General features: G+C 40.7%; 1 protein-coding gene across 1 annotated transcript; it reads right to left on the reverse strand.

Annotated features, from left to right (window-relative positions):
* Positions 1 to 22,937, reverse strand: Stoml3 (stomatin like 3). Its single transcript, XM_046454255.2, has 7 exons — positions 22,794 to 22,937; positions 9,923 to 10,026; positions 9,769 to 9,841; positions 6,178 to 6,260; positions 4,134 to 4,337; positions 2,319 to 2,453; positions 1 to 1,051 (listed from the first exon to the last, which is right to left on the reverse strand). Exons 1-7 carry the CDS (start codon positions 22,843 to 22,845, stop codon positions 824 to 826), a joined length of 879 nt encoding a protein of 292 aa, XP_046310211.1. The 5' UTR covers positions 22,846 to 22,937; the 3' UTR covers positions 1 to 823.
* Between the last annotated feature and the right edge of the window lie 231 nt (positions 22,938 to 23,168).

Here is a 23,168-nt window from a genome sequence, read left to right on the forward strand (position 1 = left end):
TATTTGTAGCAGGTTCTTTGGTGAAGGGGGAATGGTGTAGTTTGCCAATAATTCTGGGGTATGAGTGACTCTTGAGACTAACAGCAGAATGGAAACATGAACTTCAAAGGACAAGCTCTCCAGCAGTTCCACCTCTGAAGCCTTTTATAAGCCATCTCACTTGAAAGCAAATGATTGACAGGAGGGTCCACCTAACTGGGTCTTCTTCGGCCCTCTGACAACTGTGCTGGGAGGCTGGGGATTGGCCAACACTCCCAGCAGGACCTGCATTGCAGCAACAGATCTGGTGCCCTGAGCTGAGTGCAATTTGTCCTGTGGGGCCAGGCCGTGTTTGCAGCCGATGTTTTTTATCTTTAATATCAAAATCAATCATAATTTTTAGCATTGAGGGGTTTTCCTGCAACTATCAGAGATATAGCAAGTAATTACTTTAGACATGGTATGCACATGAGACTTGTTTTACTTTACAAGTGATCTAGAGTACTTCTTTTTAAAACAATTAGAAAGTAATTTTGCATCTTGGTCACAGTAACCAATGATTTCCTTCCCTACTGTGAGAAAGTTCCTGCTATAACTCAGAATGACTATTAATTAATAATATAAGAATGTTGCAAAGTTGCTTATGTTTTATTACTAATATACAACCCTCATTTTCCTTTTTATTTTTTTTAATAGCCCCTACACATTTTCCCTTCTAATTATTCCAGCTCTGGAGTGACTGCGGCATGAATAATGCTATAATTTTCACTGCCTCTAACTGCTGGCTTCCCCCACAGGATTCAAAGAACTCTCTAAGCAATGGACTGGCTACCTCAGGAGGACCTCAGGCTCTGTCATTAACCTTCTTGTGGTTATTGTCATAGCTGATACCACCAATGCCCTCCAGTATGTTCATGGGCAGAGGAAATACAATGGTGGAATTCTTCTCGGTGGCTACAGTGGTTAAGGTCTGCAGGTAACGCAGCTGAAGGGCTATGGGGGACTCGGCCAACACCATAGAGGCCGACTTCAGAGATTTAGAAGCATTCATTTCCCCTTCTGCTGCCAGGACCTAAAATGACAGAAATAAACATTTACAAATGTGACTAGAGTTTTCTTTTTCTGGGTCTGTGCTGATATAGGTCACCCAGCCCCCTGCTTTGCCATACATGTTTCCTTTGCTTTTGGGTAGGATTAGAGTGTCACATCCTATGATGAATGGAGAAATTGAGGAAGAGGTTGCACAGTGTCAGAATAGATGTTTTACAAACTATGAGTACCTAGATTTCATTTTCAAACAAAAATGAAAGCCCTCTCTTTAACACAAATAAATACTTGGCCATCCATCCTAGGAATGCTCTTAAAGCCTGTAGGGGCCTCACTGCCTATTGCATTCATTTTTAGAGAAGCCTAAAATTCAAGGGCTCCAACCAGGTTTTTGCTGTTTTTCACTTATCACACAAGATGTTGTTATTTCATTCTATTGCCAACCTAGTCTCATTCTTACAATTCAGGAATTGTTCTCAGTTCTCTGAGCTCTTGATTACAAGTAGTAAAAAGTGCCAGCCTGGGACTCTCTTCATACTCTGCTTTCCTAGTTCTCAGACTGCCCAAGAACAACTTGGCCAAGCTTAATCACCCCCAGGGTGGGTACCCACTATCCGTGGGAGAGTGATGTCTTGTCCATCGTTGCCAAGTCTCTGCTAGGAAGCTGCTGGAACTCAGCAGATTAAACCAAAGTACGGGATGGATAAGGACAGAGAAAACAACCTTCGTCAGCTCACAAGTAAGATTCCCATGAGGGTGCTTGACTTGGTTTCTGATGCTTCAGGAAATCCATCAACACAAAGACTACAGATCCAACCGATTCAAGGACATTCGGGGGAAAGAGTGGAGTTACATTTAGTAATTCTAACCTGGGTTGTGTTTGATTATTCCCTTTGAATCCAGTATCATGAAACATACCAAAACAATGGTGTTCACAAGACAGGCAACACACCGGCTACATCTGAAACACCAGCTTTATACAAAGGCTGGTCCCTGAACCCGGCCCAGATTCTGCTTCACTGGAGCTGAAGTGTTTTGCTACGTTCTCTAGGAGACTCTGGGGTGCAGCCAGCATTGGGCCCCACATTGCTAATTGTTCAGCATGTTGCTGAGCATCCTCTTGACCTGTTGCTATGCTCATTACCTTCAGATCGAAAGAAATTCTCATTAAATCTGTGAACAAAGCCTTTCTTTAAAAATAACAGAGCAACCCTGATCTTCTGTTCAGCTCCATCTTTGTCTGCCCCAGCACCAGGAGCCTCCCCTCGTCATGTACATGGAGTGGCCCTTACCCTGGCCCTGGCTTCCCGTGTGGCCTCGGCCTCAGCAGCCATGGATCTCTGCAACTGCACAGGAATCCGGACATCTTTGATTTCCACTCGGGCCACCCGGATCCCCCACAGCTCCGTGGCATCATCAAGCAAGGTCTGTTTGCCGATCAAAAGAAAAGACACTGATCAGAAGACAGGTGACTTGATGTTAAGTTTCTGATATGTTTTGGGAAGGTAATTCTTCCCAAACCAATGGATCCCTTCTTGGAATTGAAGTGAATCCCTTGAAGGCTTCATGAACAAATCCTAATAAATTCAGTGAGTTGTCTACCAGAAGGACCCACCCCACAACCATCCCGCAGGACATCAGCGTATGATATCAGTATATGATGGGGATTGGGAACAATGCCTCAGATCCGCTGTCACTGATATCAAGCAGACAGCAATGGGTGAGCTTTTCAGAGAGGCTTGAATTTTGTCCTGGATCTGCCATTTGCAGCTATGAATCACAGGACTAGCTTTTTAACCTCTCTGATTCTCAGTTTTCTCACCTATGAACAGTTCCTGTCTGGACTGTCATGAGGATTCGTGTGAGGCTTTGAGATAATACATATGAAGTATCTATCAATACTTAGCAATGACTCAGTGGATATTATTATTGGGTACTTTTCAAGCTATTATTTATCTTACTCTCTTTAATCCCTCTCTGATGACCAGTTTTAAACAAGTAACAAGATGTGTTTTCTTTTTTTTTTTAAAGTAGGACAGATTTTTAGGGTGCATTTTTAAAGAAGCTTACAGTAAAGATATTCTTGTCCTTTGTAAAACCTTAAAACTCTGAAAGACATCTAACTGGTTGTCCTGGGAAAGAAAGGACAAGAGTGCCTTTCCCTTCTGTGGGTTCTGAAGGACACCAAGAGTTGATGAGACCTCACGAGAAGCTAGTGACCTGGCTTTAAATGGGAAACATTTGAGTTGTCAAACTCAGCAGGTTCTTAGAAAGGAGATGGGGACCTGTCATGCAGAATTGTCATCACCTCATAAAACCATGAAGTCTTGGCACAAGAGGCCAAGAATGACCCAAGTCCTAACTTACAGAAAGAAAGCTGAGAATCAAAATGCAACCAAGTTAAGAAAATACAGAAATCAATTTATAAACTAGAATATACAAGAAATGAGGTCATACCTGCTCCATCTAGCTACCTGCAATCTGGATTACAGGTATCAGGAAAACAAGTGTTCTATATCTATTTAGAAATTAAAGATGGTAGGATTCCAGAAGGGTTCTACCATTCCTTTAAAAATGAAGTCCCTATTATCATTATTACAATAATGATGATGATCAGTATCATTAATCTTGTTATTGATATTGGTGCCATGATGTAAATCTTTTCAGACAAGGCATATCTCTGCTGTCTCAGATTAATCCTCTTCTGACTTCCACACCCCACTAAAATGTAGGAATATAGGGGCTGCCTGGGAAATGGCTATACTTCCTCTGGAGTAACCTAAACTGAAAATAAGTCTGGTCTCTAACCTTCTCATAGAAGGTACAACGTTAATCCGTGATTGTGAATTCCAAAGAAAGGGGGAAAGGGGTACAATTCTCATAGCTCCTTTCTCCCACCCAGATATTTAAGTCTATGCCTTGTAATAAGTAAACAAAATCACCAATAGAACCCCACCTCTCTAGCATAGCTCTGTGTGGTGTGTGTGTGTGTGTGTGTGTGTGTGTGTGTGTGGTGTGTTAATACACGTTGAGGGGGTACATCGATAGTCTCTGATAATTAGGAAAAATTAACTATGGTGCAGGGTATTAGTTCTTGGAGTCCTCACCTGGATGCTGTGGGCAATCTCTTCTCGCCCTGCTAAGATCTGAGACAAGGTCTGTGTCCCTAAGACATTTCTCAGAGTGGTCTGAGCCAGCAGAAACGTGGCTTGGTGAACATCGTTGACATTAGCCACTGCTGAGACAGCACTGTAGATTCTGTAGTAGACAACTCCATCCACCTGAGTAGTCACAGAGTCTCTGGTGAGGATCTATAGAGCAAAAACAAGGCAAGATCACAGCAATGGAAAGAGTGATAGCCAACCCCTAAAGCCCTTCTTCACAAGAAAGTGTTAATTACAGTTCATGCCAATAGTCACCAAATCCTGTCCTGGGTTGAATATAACCTCATCCTACTCAGTAACAACATTTCAACCCAGATTTGGTCCGTATCGACCCCTGTAACTTCATTTTAGAGAACATTTACATCCCATAGGCAGAAGCTCTTGACTTGCCAAGGTAAGAATAGAGACCCCCATTTTAAGGATTAGTAGAACCTTTTTGGAATTCTATCATCTTCTATTTCTAAGTAGATGGAGAGCACTTGTTTCCTGATACCTGTGATCTACTTGGTTTTCAGTTTTCAGATGTGATGAAGCAACACTGCTTAGAAAACATAGATGGCACCAGAGACCGTGTTCTATATTCAAGTAAAGCACAACTGATTCAGATTTGTAGAGAAGCTCAGCATTCATCAATCTGAATAATGTGACAGGGTATTTTGGAGCAAATGAGTGATTTCTGCGTGGATCATGGAACACAGAGGCCACAACTGTCCAGAATAAAGCCAGAAAATTTCTCCTCTAGGTCAGCAAGCATTCCAGGTGCTGTGATGGAGCTGAATTCTGCACTCAGTCCTGAGGTTCCTGACAGAGGCCCTGGAGATGTTATTTTTTGAGTCTTGATTGAGTGTCCTATCTTCTCATTATCTCTGCCCTCCCCCTAAGTCCTTCTCCCATTGTAGATCTACTCACAGTTATTTCCCCCTCTCCAACAGTTCACTTTGGTTATGAGAAAGCAAATTAATCATTAGTAACTCGGTCTTTGCTAGTATCCAGTTATTGGTTTTGGTCATTCACTATAGTATTTCAAGAATCATTTGAAATCCAAATACAGGTAAGCCCTTCACAACCTCTGCCCTGTCTCCACACTTGTCTGCTCTGTTGCATCCAAACAAAAACCAACTTAAGGTCAAACACAAAGGTGAGCTGAGCACAGTGGTGCATGCCTATAATCCCAGCAGCTCAGGAGGCTGCAGCAGAAGGATCATGAGTTCAAAGGTAGCCTCAGCAATTTATTAAGGCCCTAAGCAACTCAGTGAGACCCGCTTTCAGGGGTGAGTTGTTAAGTGCCCCAGAGTTCATTCCCCAGTAGAAAAAAAAAAAAAAGCAAAGGTGATTAATACAGGTATTACTTTAAAAATCTTAGAAAATGGAGCTGGGATTGTGGCTCTGTGGCGGAGTGCTTGCCTAGCAGGTGGGAGGCACTGGGTTCAATCCTCAGCACCACATAAAAACAAATAAATAAAGTTATCATGTCTATCAACTGCTAAAAGATGATGATGGCAAGGATCATAAAATAACCAAACACTGCTCTCTGCCTCCATTCTCTTCAGCTCTTTGTATGGTGAGTTATCTGTCTCTCTCAAGCATCTGTTGAGTCATTCTCCACCCCAGCTTCCCTGCCAACTGTCTTCTCTCAGACTTTCTTTTACCTGGTCATCCCGAGTCTTCTAGTATTTTCTAATGTTTTTATCAATGCAATATACTTATATATAATTGTGGGATTTATTTTGACATATTCCTACATGCATGTAATATAAGTTGTTCCAGGTCATTTAGTGTTTCAAGTATTTGAGCCCTCATGTCTTCTAGTATTTGAGCTCTTGCCCTGGACTCCTTTGGCAAAACAAAGCCAAGAAGTTTTAGGAGCCAACAACAGCACTCAGAGCAGGTCCCTGGGGATTCAGTTTATCCTCCTCTTATTGTTCAAAAACATACATATAATGGAGATGCAGGTTTTATTTCTAGTAACACATCTATAATCTTTTACCTCTTGTGGAGGAATGTTGCAAGTAACTGTTCGGAGATCAACTTTAACAAACACATCTATGCAGGGCAGAACCAGGATCAGACCTACAAAACAGAAAATTCATTTAAATTTTTACCTATTGAAAATAATTAAGGAGACCCTCATCACTTTACAAAACACATGTATGAAGATGTGAATTTGGGGGGCTGGGGATGTGGCTCAAGTGGTAGCACGCTCGTCTGGCATGCGTGCGGCCCGGGTTCGATCCTCAGCACCACATACCAACAAAGATGTTGTGTCTGCCAATAACTAAAAAAAATAAATAAATAAATAAATAAATATGTTTAAAAAAAAAAAGATGTGAATTTGGTGTCAACATACCTTACATATAATCAGAGATATGATAAATTATGATATAATGGTGTATTAAGAATTGTAATGCAAAAATAAATAATTAAAAAAAAAATAAAAGAATTAAAACAAATAGTCTCCAGCTATTTGGTACATCATTTTCACAGGGCTGTATATGTTTCTAGATGATCTTCAATATGAACACATTCAACTTTGGGGATTAAAAAAAAATAAACAATTGCCTAAGAATTAAAGTCTTTTGGTACAATGCTAATGATCCTTGGCATTTAATCTTCGATATTTTAAAACAATCTATTTCTTTCTAAGTGTTTAATTTGATGTTGATTTAAAAGGACATTTTGGAAATTGGTTTTCTTATAATAAAGGTACAATATAAAAAATTCAGGAGACAGAATTTTGGTCTTGATTATTAGTGAGTGCCAAGATTCTCAGCATCTTCAAGTGTATTGAAGGAATAATTGAACTAAAATTTTCCCAAAGCTGGGCATGATTGTGCACACCTATAATCCCAGTTACTTGGTAGTCTGAGACAGGCGGACAAGGCCAAACTGGAAAACCTAGTGAGACCCTGACTCGAAACAAAATTTTAAAAAATAATAATAATAATAATTTAAGCACTAGGGGTATAGTTTGGGAATAGAGTGTACTGTTAGCATTCTTGAGGCCCTAAGTTCAATCCCCATCACTGAAAAAAAAAAAAAAGAAGAAGAAGAAGAAGAAAGAGGAGGGGCGGGGGAGGAGGAGCAGGAAGAGGGAGGAGGAGGAGATGGGGAGGAAGGGAGAAGGAGGGGGACGGGAGGAGAGGAGAAGGGAAAGGAGGGGAGGAGGAGAAGGAGGAGGAGAAGGAGGAGGAGGAGGAGAAACAAATCATCTCAGGGTCTCAGATTTCCTGAAACCAATGCTTGGCAAAACAGCCATATTCTGGTTCGAGGACAATAACATTCTGTGATTGTAAACACTTTTCCTTCTCTCTGCATTGTGAAACATTGGGGTTTGGTGTCATCAGGTAAGCGTGGGTATAAGAAAACTCATTAGAGGACCCTGTAAATCCTCAGCATTACCTTGAGGATGTTCTTTCTTTATTATAAGAATTACAAGGATTAGAACCACAAGGCATGTCAGCAGGATGGGAACGCTAATCCATTTCTGCTTATCAGGAAAGTTCTGTGCGACTGTTTTAGTTCTCAGGTTAAGTAAGCACCATGAGAAGGAACAGCAGCACAGGCAGAGTACACTGCTGGAATGTTCTCTTTCTTTTGGTCTCTAAACATTTCTGAGACTTGTGGTAAGAACAACTGCCCTATTTATTTGCTTTTTTGGTATCAGGTCTCTGTGGTTAAGAGCATGGCCCTGAGAGCTTCTGGAGTTAAGTCCTAGCCTTGCCACTTTGTACCCTTGTGAAAGGGAACATTCACTCAACTTTTCTGAGCTTTGGTGGCTTAATACATACAAGATGGTAGTAATAGGTATGTAATAGGTGCTCAAGGAGTCAAAGTTCTTATTGTAAATACTTTTTATTACTGAAGAATAATTTGCAATTTGCAAAAGTGGAGAAGTTTTCCGTTAGCAATTTGGCTCGTCTCCCTTTTGTCCTTATGACATGCTGAGGTAACTCATTAGCCCCAGAGACACGTATGACGAGGTTGGTTATCCTGGGACATTAAGTAGCGAAATCTTCTGGGAAAATTCATTTACAAGAGAAACATTTTTCTCCAGAGTCTTCCAAGTTGTGGCTTTTCTGCCTCTTTCACATCATTATTATAATCTGAGCACCCAGGAACAGGATGATTTTGTTATATTTTTCCTCTGTTTGATGATTCTTACATTTGCTGTCTTGGCAAACTCATAAGAACATCCATAATGCATAATGGATATTGCTCTCTTTTCCTTGGGTTCTTTATGAAATTCGACAAGTAAGATTATATTACTTAAAATAGCCAAGTGTCACTCACAAGTTTCACCTTTTGAAGCATCTCAGGTTTTTTTCATGTAGCAGATATCTGACCAAATACAAAATACACAGAATATCACTATGCATAAAAACCTTTCTAACCCCAGAGATTTTGTAGTGTAGATAGAAAGACAAAACTTTTACTTAAATATATCATAAGAGGAAGCCAAAAACAAATGTTACCAGAGAAATAGAGCTAAAAAATCATCTCTTAAGATGCTTTTTGATAGTCTTTTAAGAATATTAAAATTAGCCACATGGAATTGCCATTTTTGTGAACCAAAACAAATAACAGCAATTTTGTATGGTTCAACTAAATATACACCGAGACTTTGTGAGAATTAAATCAATATCGAAGTTTAGAAATAAGATATTGAACTGACGCCCTCACCTTCACTCTGGTCAAAGAAAAAAAAATCTTTTTATAACATGAACAGTTTGGAATATTTTTCCTTCCAAAGTTTTAGAGAAAAGATGAACATGAAACTACGCTAGATATCAAAAAGCCTGAAAGTTCATCTTTACCTCCAACTGTGAGAATGATCTTAGGTAAACTATCAGACCTATGTTGGCTTCAGTTTCCTTATTTTAAAAACCAGGGGACTGGACAAAGGGAGTCATAGTATGGCCTCCAGCTCTGTTGGTCTGTTGGTCTACTTGCCATGAAAGGAAATTACCTTTTACTCTTCCATTAGCCCTTTTCAAAGAGCAAGAATCAAATCCCAACCATTTGAATGTTGGCTCCAAACACCTTAGTGGTCTATGTTGGCCATTTACTCTTTTTTGGGGGAGGGGAGTAACAGCGGGTTGAGCTCAGGGGCACTCCCCCAGCCCTATTTTGTATTTTATTTAGAGACAGGGTCTCACTGAGTTACTTAGTGCCTTGCTTTTGCTGAGGCTGGCTTTGAACTCACCATCTTCCTGTCTCAGCCTCCGGAGCAGCTGGGATTACAGGCATGTGCCACCAGTCCCAGTCATTTACTCTTTCCCCTCGTTGTCCTGACATGCTCTTATTGGCCCAGGTAAGCCGTGTCCAGGGACATAACTACCAACTTGGCTCACATTCACAGCCCCTCTCAGGGGAAGAGTTTGGAAACAGATCCAGATTTCTAATCTCTCAAACTGGTGGCCACTCCCAGGAGGGCACATCCTTCTATTATACAGAAGAACTCCAGTTTCCTGAGATTTTGCTTTGACTCCCAGTCCGTGCCACCAGGAAAAATAGTGGTGGTGGCAGCAGAAGTAAGGGATGCCCGTGATCCACAACAGGAGAAGCCACTGTGTCATACCTGGTCCCTTGGCTTTGTCGGCTTGGATGCGTCCCAGTCGGAATACCACAGCACGCTCATACTCCTTAATGATCTAAGAGGTTAAGGGACAGCATTTAGTCTTAATGGTTTGCTGGCTAATATGGAGAGCCCCATTTAATTCCCAGGGTATTACCTTCAAGCACATCCATATGGAGATGGGGAAGGTAATGATCATCAACAGGAAAGAGAGGGAAAACAGGATCCAGCCACAGACACCCAGCTGCTTTTTGTTGATGCCTAAGAAATGAGAAAGAAGCAAGCCTGTGATTGGTGCAATTCTTTCCGGAGGCCTCCAGCCGAGTAGGTGAGGAAACTATCCAGAGGGCTGGCAACGAGGAGACCCAAATCCATCCACACCCTTGAATGCAGACAAGCACACAATGTTTTCAGGTTTTTAGAAACTGAAACTGATCTGTTCCTTCCAAGAGAAGTCTCATAGCAATCAATAACAATAATTATCATTGTATTTCTATACAGCTGACATGGTTTATTATTCTCAAAAGAAATAAAATTGCTTTTCCCAGAATATGGTCCAATGGATCACCCACATCAGAACCTTCAGATTCTTGAGCCTCATGAATTCTCCAGGTGAAATTCAAAATAATTTATAGGTAGGTAGGTAGGCAGGTACTATTATCCCCAGAGGACAACAATGTAGCACATAGAAAAACTTTTCTTATTTTTTTTTTAACTAGGGACTGAACCCAGAAGTGCTTAACCACTGAGCTTATACCCCCAGTGCTTTTCATTTTTTATTTTGAAACAGGGCCTCACTAAGTTGGTGAGGCTGGCCTCAAATGTACAATCCTCCTGCCTCAGCCTCTGGGGTCACTGGGATTACAGATGTGTAGCGCCTGGCTGTGGAAGCATATTTTGAAGAGCCTTTAGTTATCAGTTTCTTGCATAGAAATGCAAGTCTCTTAGCAACTATATGACCTTACATAAATCACTCAATCTCTGTAGGTCTCTATTTCTTCATCTGTAAGATGGGGATTGAAATTACCTACTTTGGAAGATTTCATGACTAATTAGATAACTCGTCATGCATTGCCATCTCCATTAGTAAACATGGATTACCACTACTATTCCTATTTTATGGATGGACAGGAATTCCAGGGACTTGTCAGATCTTGAAAGCTGATATTTTTCACTTTTCATGGAACTTTGTTTTATTGACTTATTGCATTAAATTTCTTTGGGTTAATCACACATTATGATGGCAAGGGTATTTTGTCTTCATGAATACTGTTTTGCAATGAGATGAAACTGAATTCAAATCCTACCTCAATCACCTAAAACTGTAGTTTTAGTTACATCAATTACATAATTTTTCAGATGCTTATTTGGAAAACATGCGTGTCTGACTGATCCTCTTATTTTAGAATTCTCTATGCCCTGCCCCTGCCCCCTTTCTTTTTTCTTTTTTTTTTTGCACCAAGGATTGAACTAAGCGGCACTCAACCACTGAGCCACATCCCTGGCCCTATTTTGTATTTTATTTAGAGACAGGGTCTCACTGAGTTGCTTAATGCCTCACTTTTGCTGAGGCTGCCTTTCAACTCTCCATCCTCATGTGTCAGCCTCCCAAACCACTGGGATTACAGGCCTGCATCACTGCACCCAGCAAAGTTTCTCCCTTTCAATCCTCATCACCCCCATTCTTTTCTCCTTGACAACCATCCCCATTTTCATCCCTACATTTCTCTCCATTGAGACACATTCTCCTCATGGACAGGAGCACAATTATATTGATTAGTTATCTCCACCCAGGAAATTCCTTAAATACCATGTTATCTCCATCTCAGTAAAAGCTTTAACAACCCGCCTGATTGCCCAGGTTAGAGACTCAGGGCATCATTTCCTCTTCCCTATTCGACACCAAAGTCTCTGAGCCTAAATGATATCTCCTCAAAAGCATCCCTACTTAGCCATTTTACTGCTATTGATTCATTGGGACCTGAGCCAATTAATATTAACATATTAACAAATATGTTAATCCTTAGAAGAGTCCTAGGCTTTTGCTCTTGCAAGCAGTGCTATGATGAATGTCTTTAAACATCTGTTGTTTTTGTTGTTTGTTTTTGTTTGTTTGTTTGTTTTTGTTTTGTGCCCTGTGTAGGATAAATATCTAGCAGTGGATGTGTTAGGCTAAATGAACTAGTATTTATGATTTTGATCCATGGTAAATGTCCTTCAAAAAGTCTGTAACCACCTGTATCTGCACTAACAGTGTAGGTCTTATTCTTATAAGATAACTTTGAGTTTCTCAATTGTTGTATTCTCATAGGTGAAAAGTATCTAAGTTCTAGATACATTATTTCAGTACTAAAAACTTTTGAGTAAAAATATTCTTTTATAGGGTTCTTTTTTAGACTATTATGATGTGGGATAAAAAAGATACTTTGTGCATTCTCAAAAAAAAACAACTTTGTTGTATTTTATGGATTAGCACATTTCTTACCTTTTGTAACATAGCCCATATCTTCTCATTGAAAAAGAAATCTAAAGATATAAAACTAAAGACTTCCCTACTTCCCCCTTCTCAATTCTGCTTTCGTCTAGAGAAATTCCATAGTTATCATCAATTTGGTGTATGTCTTTAAGGACCAATCACTATATATTTGCACACTATATATTTACATTTAGAAAATATTTGGCTTGATTTCCAGATTTATATATTTATTTATTTATTTTTTGATAAATGTACCACACTGTACCCAAGCAAATTGGTGCAGCCAATTTGGAAAGCAATATGGAGATTCCTTGGAAATCTGGGAATGGAACCACCATTTGACCCAGCTATCCCTCTCCTCATTCTATACCCAAAGGACTTAAAAACAGCATACTACAGGGACACAACCACATCAATGTTTATAGCAGCAAAATTCACAATAGCTAAACTGTGGAGCCAACCTAGATGCCTTCCGTGGATGAATGAATAAAAAAATGTGGCATATATACACAATGGAATTTTACTCAGCATTAAAAAAGAACAAAATCATGGCATTTGCAGGTAAATGGATGGCACTGGAGAAGATAATGCTAAGTGAAGTTGGCCAATCCCAAAAAAACAAATGCCAAATGTTTTCCCTGATATAAGGAGGCTGACTCATAGTGGAGGAGGGAGAGCCTGGGAGGAATTGATGAATTCTAGATAGGGCAGAGGGGTGGGAGGGGAAGAGAGAAGGCAGGGTAAGATTAGCAAGGATGGCGGACTGTGATGGACATCATTATCCAAAGTACATGTATGAAGACTTGAATTGGGTGTCAACATATCTTATATACAAACAGAGATATGAAAAATTGTGGTATATATGTGTATTTAAAATTGTAATGCAAAAATAAATAAACAAAATAGTCTTCTGTAAAAAAGGAAAAAAAACTAATTAACTTTTATATCTTTCCAAGTCATTACATACTCATCTACCTTAATCATACTCTCCCATCTTAAATCTGTGTTTTGGCTCACTTAGCCATTCTCCTGTGGATTGACATTCAGTTTATTTGCAGTTTTCCCCCTTACAAACAAAGCCGCAATAACTGTGCTTGTACCTGCCTTGCCGGTCAATAGGCATTTCCATGGAATCTTGATAAAAGTGCTGAGAAGGCACATAGTTCTGCCATCCTTGGTGCCTTTCCTCCCTGCTGACACTGCAGTATTTGGTATTCAGACACCTTGGGTGATTCTGGGGTCTGATGTTACCAGCACAGCACAGTCTCACTGTGTAGCTGAGATTTCAAAAAGGATACTGCCTACACTTGATGCCTTGAGCTAAATTCTGGATATTTTCCAAAGAGCCTCAGTCTCAATACCAAGCTGCATGAGAATTTATCACAGAGAAAACTACAGGGCTCCCCAGAGTCCTAGCAAGCCCTCCCATCATTACATGTCCACTGGAGGCTGGACTCCGTTAGGTAAGAAGCATGCTGAGAGAGAAAGGAGATGACAATATGATTAATTTTCTAAGATTTACACCTGAGCATTAGAATCATCAGTGCCTCTGCTGCTGGGAGCACTGGAGGGGCCCCCAGGTATTGTCAGCTGTGCTTAAGTGGGGATTTGAGCCTTTGTGCACCACCCTGCAGCCTCCCAGCTCAGCCTGAGGAGCTTTCACAGGCCTGGGGGAGACCCCAAGGTACTATCTTTGTAGCTTCCAAGGGAGCAAATCTTTCAGGTAACCTTTCCACCCCCTACATCCATTCCCACCAGGAAGTTATGCTGAGAACTGGATTTGAGGATTATAATTCTGAATGAAATGAAATGCTTTTGCTAGCTCTGGAAGACCTTCAGAAATTGCCCTACTGCCTTCAGGTCAACCTAGCAAGGATCCTGCCAGAGCCCTCCCTAGAGACTGAGAGGATGATGGAAGAAAATACCAAAGCTCTGACCACACCCAACCGTCTGCTTTATCGAAATCCACCAATGTATGTGCACTTTCCGCGGACAATTGCCACGTAACCATAAAACCATATTATCATATGCTTACTTCCTGGGGAGAACTAGATTTTGCTTCCTCCAACAAATTGCCTCTAACTCATGGATTCACTTAGCAAGTATTTTACCAGATATGTGCCAGGCACGGTGCTAGAGCTGCGGACTCTAAGAAGAATAAGCGGTGGGACTCACTATCTGGAATCCAGGTACTGTGACAAGGAACAGAAGAGTTTTAGTCAACGACTTCCTTTCGGTCTGCAAGGAGAAAGGTAGAGCCAACACACAGGAGCTGAGGCCCAGGGCCATGACCCTGGGGAAAGGGACCTGGAGCCTCCACTGGAAGGACTTCAGAGGTCAGCAAGGCCAACCCTTTGCTTTGGGCCTCCTGGCAGAATTGTCACCATCATTCTGATTTCTGTTTAGGCAAGATGGCACCCATAGTTCCACAAACTGACAGCGATTCACGTCTCCTTTTCCTGACTTAGGCCGCGAGGCAAACCCAAGAGGACCAGCAGAGATAAGCTCTGGGCTCTGCCCTTGGTGCTTAGATACAGCCCTGTGTGCCAAAGAAGTAAGTACTCCCAGGCCCCAGGGTAAAGGCTCAAGGCAAGATTGGGTGCTGGCCTGAGGCCACGAAATAGGGACAAATATTCCAAATCAGTAGCCCCATTGAAATGGCATCGGAACTAGGAAGGAATTACAGTGAATAAGCAAGTGAGGTGACCTGGTTGCTGGATTCTCAACTTTGGCTTGGTCAATGATATTTAAATATTAGATCGATACTACTTACAACATTTGACCACGAATCTGTTGCCGTGATCAACCTATTCAGATATTATGACATTATTTTAAAATGTCAAAACAGAGTGGTATACATTATATGTCAGGAAAATGAAAATTAAAGCCACAGGAGATATTAGCATGTAGTTCTCAGAAGAGCAAATATTAAAGATGACAATACCATGTTTTAACAAGATAATGGAGCAACTAGAACCCTGAGATATACTATCGGGAATGTGCATTGGTACAGTCATCTATTGGAAGTATCTACTAAACCTAAATATATACCTACTTTATGATCCAATGTTCAGCAGATAATACCTGAGAGAAATGAGTGCTGAGGACAGGAAAAACATGTTCTAGAATGTTCATCACAATTTCATAAAAGCCAAGAAACCAAGAGTCATTCAATTCATCAGCAGTAGAATAGATAAAGTTATAAATAAAGCTGTGACATATTCATACAAAGGAATACTAACTACTCAGCAAGTAAACAGATAAAACTACTTTCTGCAAAATGTGGATGAATCTCCTAAACACGGTATTAGGCAAAACAAACCATATGCTATGTATAGGATCTGACTTATATTCTATGATTTATTCAAGAACAACAAAGTACTACTATGAATGAAGTCCGAGGAGTAACTATCTCTAAGAAGTGGGGTTGGGGAACTAACTAGAAAGGAACATGAGGGAGACCCTTGGAGGGCCAGATGTGTCTGTTTATGTGGGCGTCGAAAACATAAACTTACACATTTATGTGATAGTAGGAGCAAATGTGACTTCATTTTGTTTTATGACTTCATCCTGTAAAACAACCATGCCATGTAGAAGAGTCATGACTGGAGCAAGATGTTCTTTTCCTTTTGCTATAGAAACCTTTAAGAACATGGAACTACCTAATGGGGCATTGTTTCTGTAACTAGGGTAACGGGGCTCTGTTTCTGTAACTGGGGTGAGTGGGCTAACTGTGATTGGTTAGGCTTCCCTCCGCTTGACTGCACTGTCCTGCTTCTGTAACCTGGCTTTCTTGCATTGGCTAGACCCCCTGAAAATCCCTTTTGCGATTTTCAGGCTTATAAGGAGTGCCCTTGCAATTGTTCGGGGCTGATCAGGGGAACAGCTTTATGTTCTGATCAGCCACCACCGGTGTGCTTCAATAAAGGCTTGATTCGATTATACGTGAGTGGTCTGGAAGTCAGTTTATGAAACCCTGGGATGAAGCTTTAACCATAACATTTAGAGTGTGTAGAAATAAATGAAGACCAGCCAAATGAGAAAAGCAAAGACTTTTTACTCAGAGCTTGCCATGGCAGGGACTCAGCCACCATCACCTGAAGAGACTCCAAAGCATCAGGAGTAGGAAAGCTATCAAGTGGGAAACAGGGAAGGCTCAGATGTGCACCCAGATGGAAACCATTGGTTTAGGAAAGCCGTAGGCGGCCAACCAGAAGTGGAGCATCTCTGGGATCGGCTATGGATACATGTTTGGATTTCTCTGCTGCATCCTAAGTTGGAAGTGAGGGCAAAAAGTAGGCAAGCTGTCAGTTTAAGTCCTGGCCACTTGGGGCTGATTCTTACAGAAGTTGTTTGGCTTCCTGGATTAGAGATAGCAATCTGGCTTTCTACAAATCTGAAATATACAGGCCAGCTTCCTGGGCAAATAGCTGCAAATTACGGGCCAGAGTTCCATGTTTATATATGGCCTGGCCATTGTCCCTTTGTACATTCAGTCTCCCAAGTCAAACACTCAAGATATATATGTCATGTTCCAATAAATAATTCAAATAAAAGCCACAGTGTATAATACTGGGCTAGTTCTGGGGATTGAATTTCACTACTTGCTCTGCATCCTTAGAAAGAAGAGAATAGAATATACTCAGTAAAGCCAGCCCGTGGGCAGACAGGGGACATGCAGAGCAGGGACGAGAAGAACAGGCAAGACAGCCTCTTATTCTGTTCCAGCCCCTCTCCTCTCACATCTTGGTTTCTTCTCTGTAGCATGACCATAATGACCATAATGACAATAACAGCTAGTTGTGAGGATTAGGTAAAACAATGCATGGGAAGAACTATTAGTCACATGACTGGGCTCTGTTGCCATCCCTACCCAGGGTTTTCCAAGAGGTCGTGCTTTGAACCAAGACAGCCTTGGAGCCCCTCAGTTCCATTCAACTTTTGACAGGCATCTTTCCTTTCTTAGAGCATTTCCCCCCAAAACTTGTCAGTGTGAATTCTTCCTATGCACCTTTGAGATTTGATGTGAGGACTTCAAAAATTCTCTTCCCAGTTTTGCAATCTGAGACTCTCTTTCAGGATTTTTTTTTTTTTTTTTTTTTTTTTTTGCATGTAAGCATCAAAGAAAATAGTGCACTTTTCTCCCAGTTTCTGTGGGGAGTAGGAACTCAGTTTCAGTGGGCACCTTTCTCTCCATCTTATAAATGTCATATTCCAATAAAGACCTGAGAAGCATATTAGTGAACTCACATGGCTAAGACCCCACCCACCCACCCCCACACCACACACAAAGTCCTTCATAACTTTTCTTTTATCTCACCCCAACCTTTAAAATCCCAACCACTCTTAGTTTTAGTGAGTTGGGCTCAGACAACCTTCTGGCTTCTCTCCTCTGTTGAGATAGCTTTAAGTAAAATCTTCCTTGTTTGATTAACTGCTCAGTCAAGTTTTTCTTTGGCAATTTATATTTTATTCATTTATTTATTGTTACCAAATAAATAATATATTTATTTTGAGGAATTTATTTCACTAAGCCATATAATTCATGTGCAATAAAACTGACCCTTTGAAGTTGTGTACTTATGTGATTTTTCGTAGATTCACAATGTTGTGCAGCCACACCAATATCTAATTCCAGACTATACTTCCACAGCGTTCCCCTTTCTCAGCCCTTGGCCTTCTCTGTGCCGCCGCTTTCTCTGTGGGGTAATGATTCTTATGTATGTGCAAGAACTAAATTTTCAATAATATACAATGAAACATTTAGATTGCTGAGGATTTTTATCCACTGAAGTAACCTAGCTACTGACATTTCAACCACTTTCAGAGAACTTTTGGAACCTTAAGAAAGAATGCAGAGAGGCAGTGACTCAGGAGGCTGAGGTAGGAGGCTTTCAAGTTCCAACCCAGCCTTAGCAACTTAGCAAGGCCCTGAGCGACTTAGGAAAACCCTGTCTCAAAAACAAAACAACAACAAAAACAAAAACAAAACAAAAAAACAGAAAAGAAAGAAAAAAATGCAGGAAAACCAAGTCTTTGGTTCAGAGCTACTAAATCAGAGGCGGATGGTGATCTTATCATCCAGGCTAGCCCTGTGAGAGCACAATATGATGTTATCCTGAGAGTCTTCTAAAAGATGTACATTTCAGTTCCAGAATCTGTGCTAGGCAGTTGAAACATACGGTTTCACAGTGGATGAAAACATATCATCCACTGTGATTGCCTTTCACCATTTAGTCTCTCTATAAAGAAATACTTAGGATATATTTTGAAATAGAACATTCAAAAAATTATAAAAATAATGTAGTTAATGCCTTATACCCACCACCCAGCTTAAGAATTTAAGCATTGTCCACAAAGTGCAAACCCCCTCGTGTAGCCCGGTCCCCAGCACCCGTCTCCCCAGCATCCGTCTCCCAGTCATGCCCCACAGCTCCCTTTTTATGATTTCCATTCTTTCCAGCCCAATGCAGCTACAACCCCAAGGCTGCCACTTAGAGACCAGGCTTGACACACAGGCTCTTAGCACAGCAAGAATTCAGATTCTCAGGTGGCAGGGATCACAGTGGTCTCCATTATGGGTCCAGTGACCCAGCTAACATGCTAACATGACTAGAGAAGGACATTCAGGTTTTCGCACATATTTATCCTTTTGCCTTTGGGTCCCCAGCCCCCCTCTTGCATCCCACATTCTCCCCTATGTCACCTAGCCTCAGGGCTCAACTTACATCACTTTCTTTCCTAGGAAGATGACTCTCATCCCCACCCTTGGATGCCCCCTTTTAATTTCTGGGCCTACCTCTGTCATCCCTTTTCCTATTTCATTGTCATTTTTCGTTAACTCCTGTGTCTTCCCTATACATTTTTAGTGCTTTGAAGGTAGTTGTTTTATTTTTATGTCTTCCCCTCCTCACCCACAGTAGATGCAATACAAGAGAAGTGAACGGTGCCCGTGTACCCACTTTGAAGTCTCAGAATAACGCTCAGTAACATAACAGAGTTTGAACTGCTCTTGTCTGGAAATAATGATCCATCAGACGAGATTCTGTTTTCTCCCAAGAGAGTCAATTAAGCTGAGAACCATATGCCCTTGAATTTTCTCCGTCGTGCTTTCTCCCTCTCTGTCCCCGCACCCCCACATCATTATGAGAAGACAATAAAGAGAAAATGTTTTCCTTGCATCATTCTCCACTGTCCCCATGCTCCCCACACTTCCAGTCCTCTCTAAAATAACAGCACTGCTAACAACAAGTACAAGCACTTTGTCCTTAAGATTTAAGCTTAAATATTCTCATGATGGTGTCATTTCCACCGGCAGTAAAGTCGAAAACACCTGGAGAGCACAACAATGGTGGGATAATTAAGTGACCCCTGACACACACACACACACACACACACACACACACAGTTTCATGTTATGCATAATTGCTTTAAAGTTTTAAAAAAACATGGGAAAATCATTATGGTAAAATGTTAAGAGAAACATGTAGTAGAATTTTAGGTAGTAAGATTTTATGGCCAGTAAGACCCCAATTATAGCAATACATGCATGCATAGAAAGAATTTTAGAAGAAAATTAACCAAAATATGAAATGTGGTTATTTTTGAGTGGTGGAAATACAGTGATTCTGAGTTTTCTTTCTTTTTTTTTTTTTTTTGAGTTTTCTTAATTTTTGATAGGTTTATAATTCTGAATTTTCTGGGTTTTTAATATAATTTTTTAATATTTATTTTTTAGTTGTACACAATACCTTTATTTGTTTATTTATTTTTATGTGGTGCTGAGGATCGAACAGAGGGCCTCACACGTGATAGGTGAGCGTTCTACCGCTGAGCCACAATCCTAGCCCTTTAATATAATTTTTAAAAGTAAATTCAAAATAAAAAGCATGTCAAGTGAAAAAAAATTTGTGTGTGTTTGCAGAAAAGAGAAGATCAGATTATTTCCTGGAGAAAAATAAAAAGTGTTCAGAGTGAAACAATCACCTTCCCTGGATTTGGGAAGATGTATTAACAATTCTCTCTATTCACCTTCAATCCTGTGAAGATTAAACTGGCAGTAGAATTCAGCAGTTTTCTGGTTCTTTCTGCTGAGAATCAAGGGTTTTGAGCATCAAACATAAAATCTAAGTAAAACCCTAGGGGTAAACACTTTCTTTTCATCATCTGAAATTCATTTTCCCTCTTGTGTTTTTCTCTGAAATAGGTATGAACCTATTTCAAAAAAAGAACATTTTTCAGGAAAGTTCAAAATTGCTTAAAAGAAATACAGTGGTCACAAAGCATAGGCTCTGGCAACTTCTCTGGAGCTGGTTTAGTTGCAGGATCTCAAACCCAGCTGGACCTAGAGTACTAGAATTTTTAGGACGGAGGGACCAGTTTGCATTTAGACAAGCTCCCCAGGAAGTTACTTGGGTATTCTAGATTCCAATTAATTTCACTTTGAAAAAAAGGGGGCAGGAGTGAATGTCAAAAACTAGTGAGTAGCAGTGTGCTAGGAAATGTTTAACAATATGGTTACTGGGAGGGGGCAGCCTTCATTTGTAGGCACTTCTAATCATGTAAATGACACCTTCACCCCCCAGCCCCCAAGCACCAGTTGATTCTAATGCACCCTTGTGATATCATGAACTTGAAGTTAGAGATGTGCATTAGTGGTTTTCTTTTTTTTATTGTTGTTTTGTTTTGTTTTTAGTAGGGGGTACTGGGGATTGAACTCAAGGGCACTTGACAACTGAGCCACCTCCTCAGGCCTATTTTGTGTTTTTTATTTAGAGACAGGGTCTCACTGAGTTGCTTAGTACCTCACTTTTGCTGAGGCTGGCTTTGAACTTGAGATCCTTCTGCCTCAGCCTCCCAAGCTGCTGGTATTACAGGCATGTGCAGTGCACCTGGCATGGGTCGTTTTTAAAGCTGGCACATGACAGCAGCAAACTACTGGTAAGACCATTGCTGGGGGTGATGACAAGGACTCAGTTCTCATTTAATTCCCTCATCACCTGCAAGTAGGAATTTCCGTACTATGTAGAGGACTGTGTAGTGCATCCTAGTTGGAGGAAAGTGAGGGCAAACTTATTCCACAAACCTCAGAGAATGGTCAAATGATCCAAAGCACAGGAAACTGTAAACTGTAAACTAGAAGTCCTAGTCCTGGTTTTTCTGCCATAGTGCAAATTTTTCATTGTATTAAAAGATCAAAACCAAGAAAACTTACAAATGCTTTCAAATATCTCACTGGTGATGCAACTTCAATCATGCAATCTTCCCAGCCACTGTCTTAACCTGTTAGAATGGAAGTTTTACTGTCTCAAGGAACATCTTGTTTAAAAAGATGACAAAAGTTATCCTGGAAGAGACCTCCACCTCCACTACCATTTCCAGGTGGTATCTGCTGCCTGCAGCATATCAGTCTAGCTATATTTACTTCAACAGCGTAAATGTCTTTTTTTTTGTTTTTTACGAGAGAGAGAGAGAGAGAGAGAGAGAGAGAGAGAGAATTTTTTAACTATTTATTGTTTAGTTTTCGGCGGACACAACATCTTTATTTGTATGTGGTGCTGAGGATCGAACCCAGCACTGTGCGCATTCCAGGCAAGCGCGTTACCGCTTGAGCCACATCCCCAGCCCCAGCGTAAATGTCTTTAAAGTATACTTTTTCTTTTATAAATTAATAATAATAAATGTGTTCTCAATTTCTGACTACGAATTTTTGGTCACATAAGGTATAGAGTGTGCGTTAGATACATATGTGCATGTGCACACCATCAACACCATCATCATGGTTTTCGGAACTTCAAGGTTTTTCTGGGGTTTTTGGTACCACAGATTGAACTCAGGGGCACTCGACCACCGAGCCACATTCCCAGCCCTATTTTGTATTTTATTTAGAGACAGGGTCTCACTGAGTTGCCTTAGCACCTTGCTTTTCCTGAGGCTGGCTTTGAACTTGTGGTCCTCCTGCCTCAGCCTCCCAAGCCTCTGGGATTATAGGTGTGCTCCACTGTGCCTGGCTGGACCTTCAAGTTTTTAAACCCTCTAAGACTCAGTCTTCTCATTTGTAAAGTCAGATTATAAGAGGATCTACTTCAGAAGTACTATAAGATTTGAAAACATAACATAAGCAAACTATTCTCTAATATTTAATAGTATGTAAGGTAGCAGTTGGTACTTAGGGGCTGGGTTTCATTTTCCACAACTTCTCTCCATTTATCAAACATGATGAAACTCAAACCAGCTTTTTCTTAATCATAGCATCGCCAGATGTATTTGAATACATCTTTAATATATCTTTGCTATTTAATGTGAAAAAAAAGGAATGCAAAGACAAACATCAATTCCATCTCAAAATGAAGAGAAGGAGCAAATTATAGACGGTCACTCAAGAAGCAAATAGAACCAACATAAGCAAGGAATCCAAAATCATGGGCTCTAAATGGAATTGGAGCCAATTTCAATACCTATACCCCATGCTTACTCTGTAACTCTAAGCTACAATTCCTGCTTTCCTTCCTCTGTAACATTAACGTGCTTAAAACAGGAGAGAGGAACATACCCACTAAATTATCTTTATCCTGCTTCTCAGGCGAAGACATTCCAGCATCCATCTCATGCTTGGGAAGCTTTATACTTGGCAACTGTTTTTCATGGGTGTAGAGCCAGGCCTGGACTGTGGGCAGCACGTCAGATGTGCTTGCGAGAAAGCAGAACAGAAAGAGTGAGAGAGCCAGGGAAGTTCCTGCTCTTCAGTGAGCACCCTGAGGACTAGTTACCCTGGTGAAGGAAGCCCAGTAACATAAACAAAAGACTTATTTCATGAGTTCACAGTGTCTTTGTTCATAGAGGAAATCCAAAAGAATATGAACTTCTGGTGGTCGTGTTTCCTATAAGATATAACTGTATATTTTCTGTGTCATTTGAGTTTTATGAA

Source organism: Marmota monax, unplaced genomic scaffold (genome assembly GCF_021218885.2).
Source record: "Marmota monax isolate L192 unplaced genomic scaffold, Marmota_monax_Labrador192_F-V1.1 WCK01_AAM20220418_F8-fsc00011, whole genome shotgun sequence".
Lineage (NCBI taxonomy): Eukaryota > Metazoa > Chordata > Mammalia > Rodentia > Sciuridae > Marmota > Marmota monax.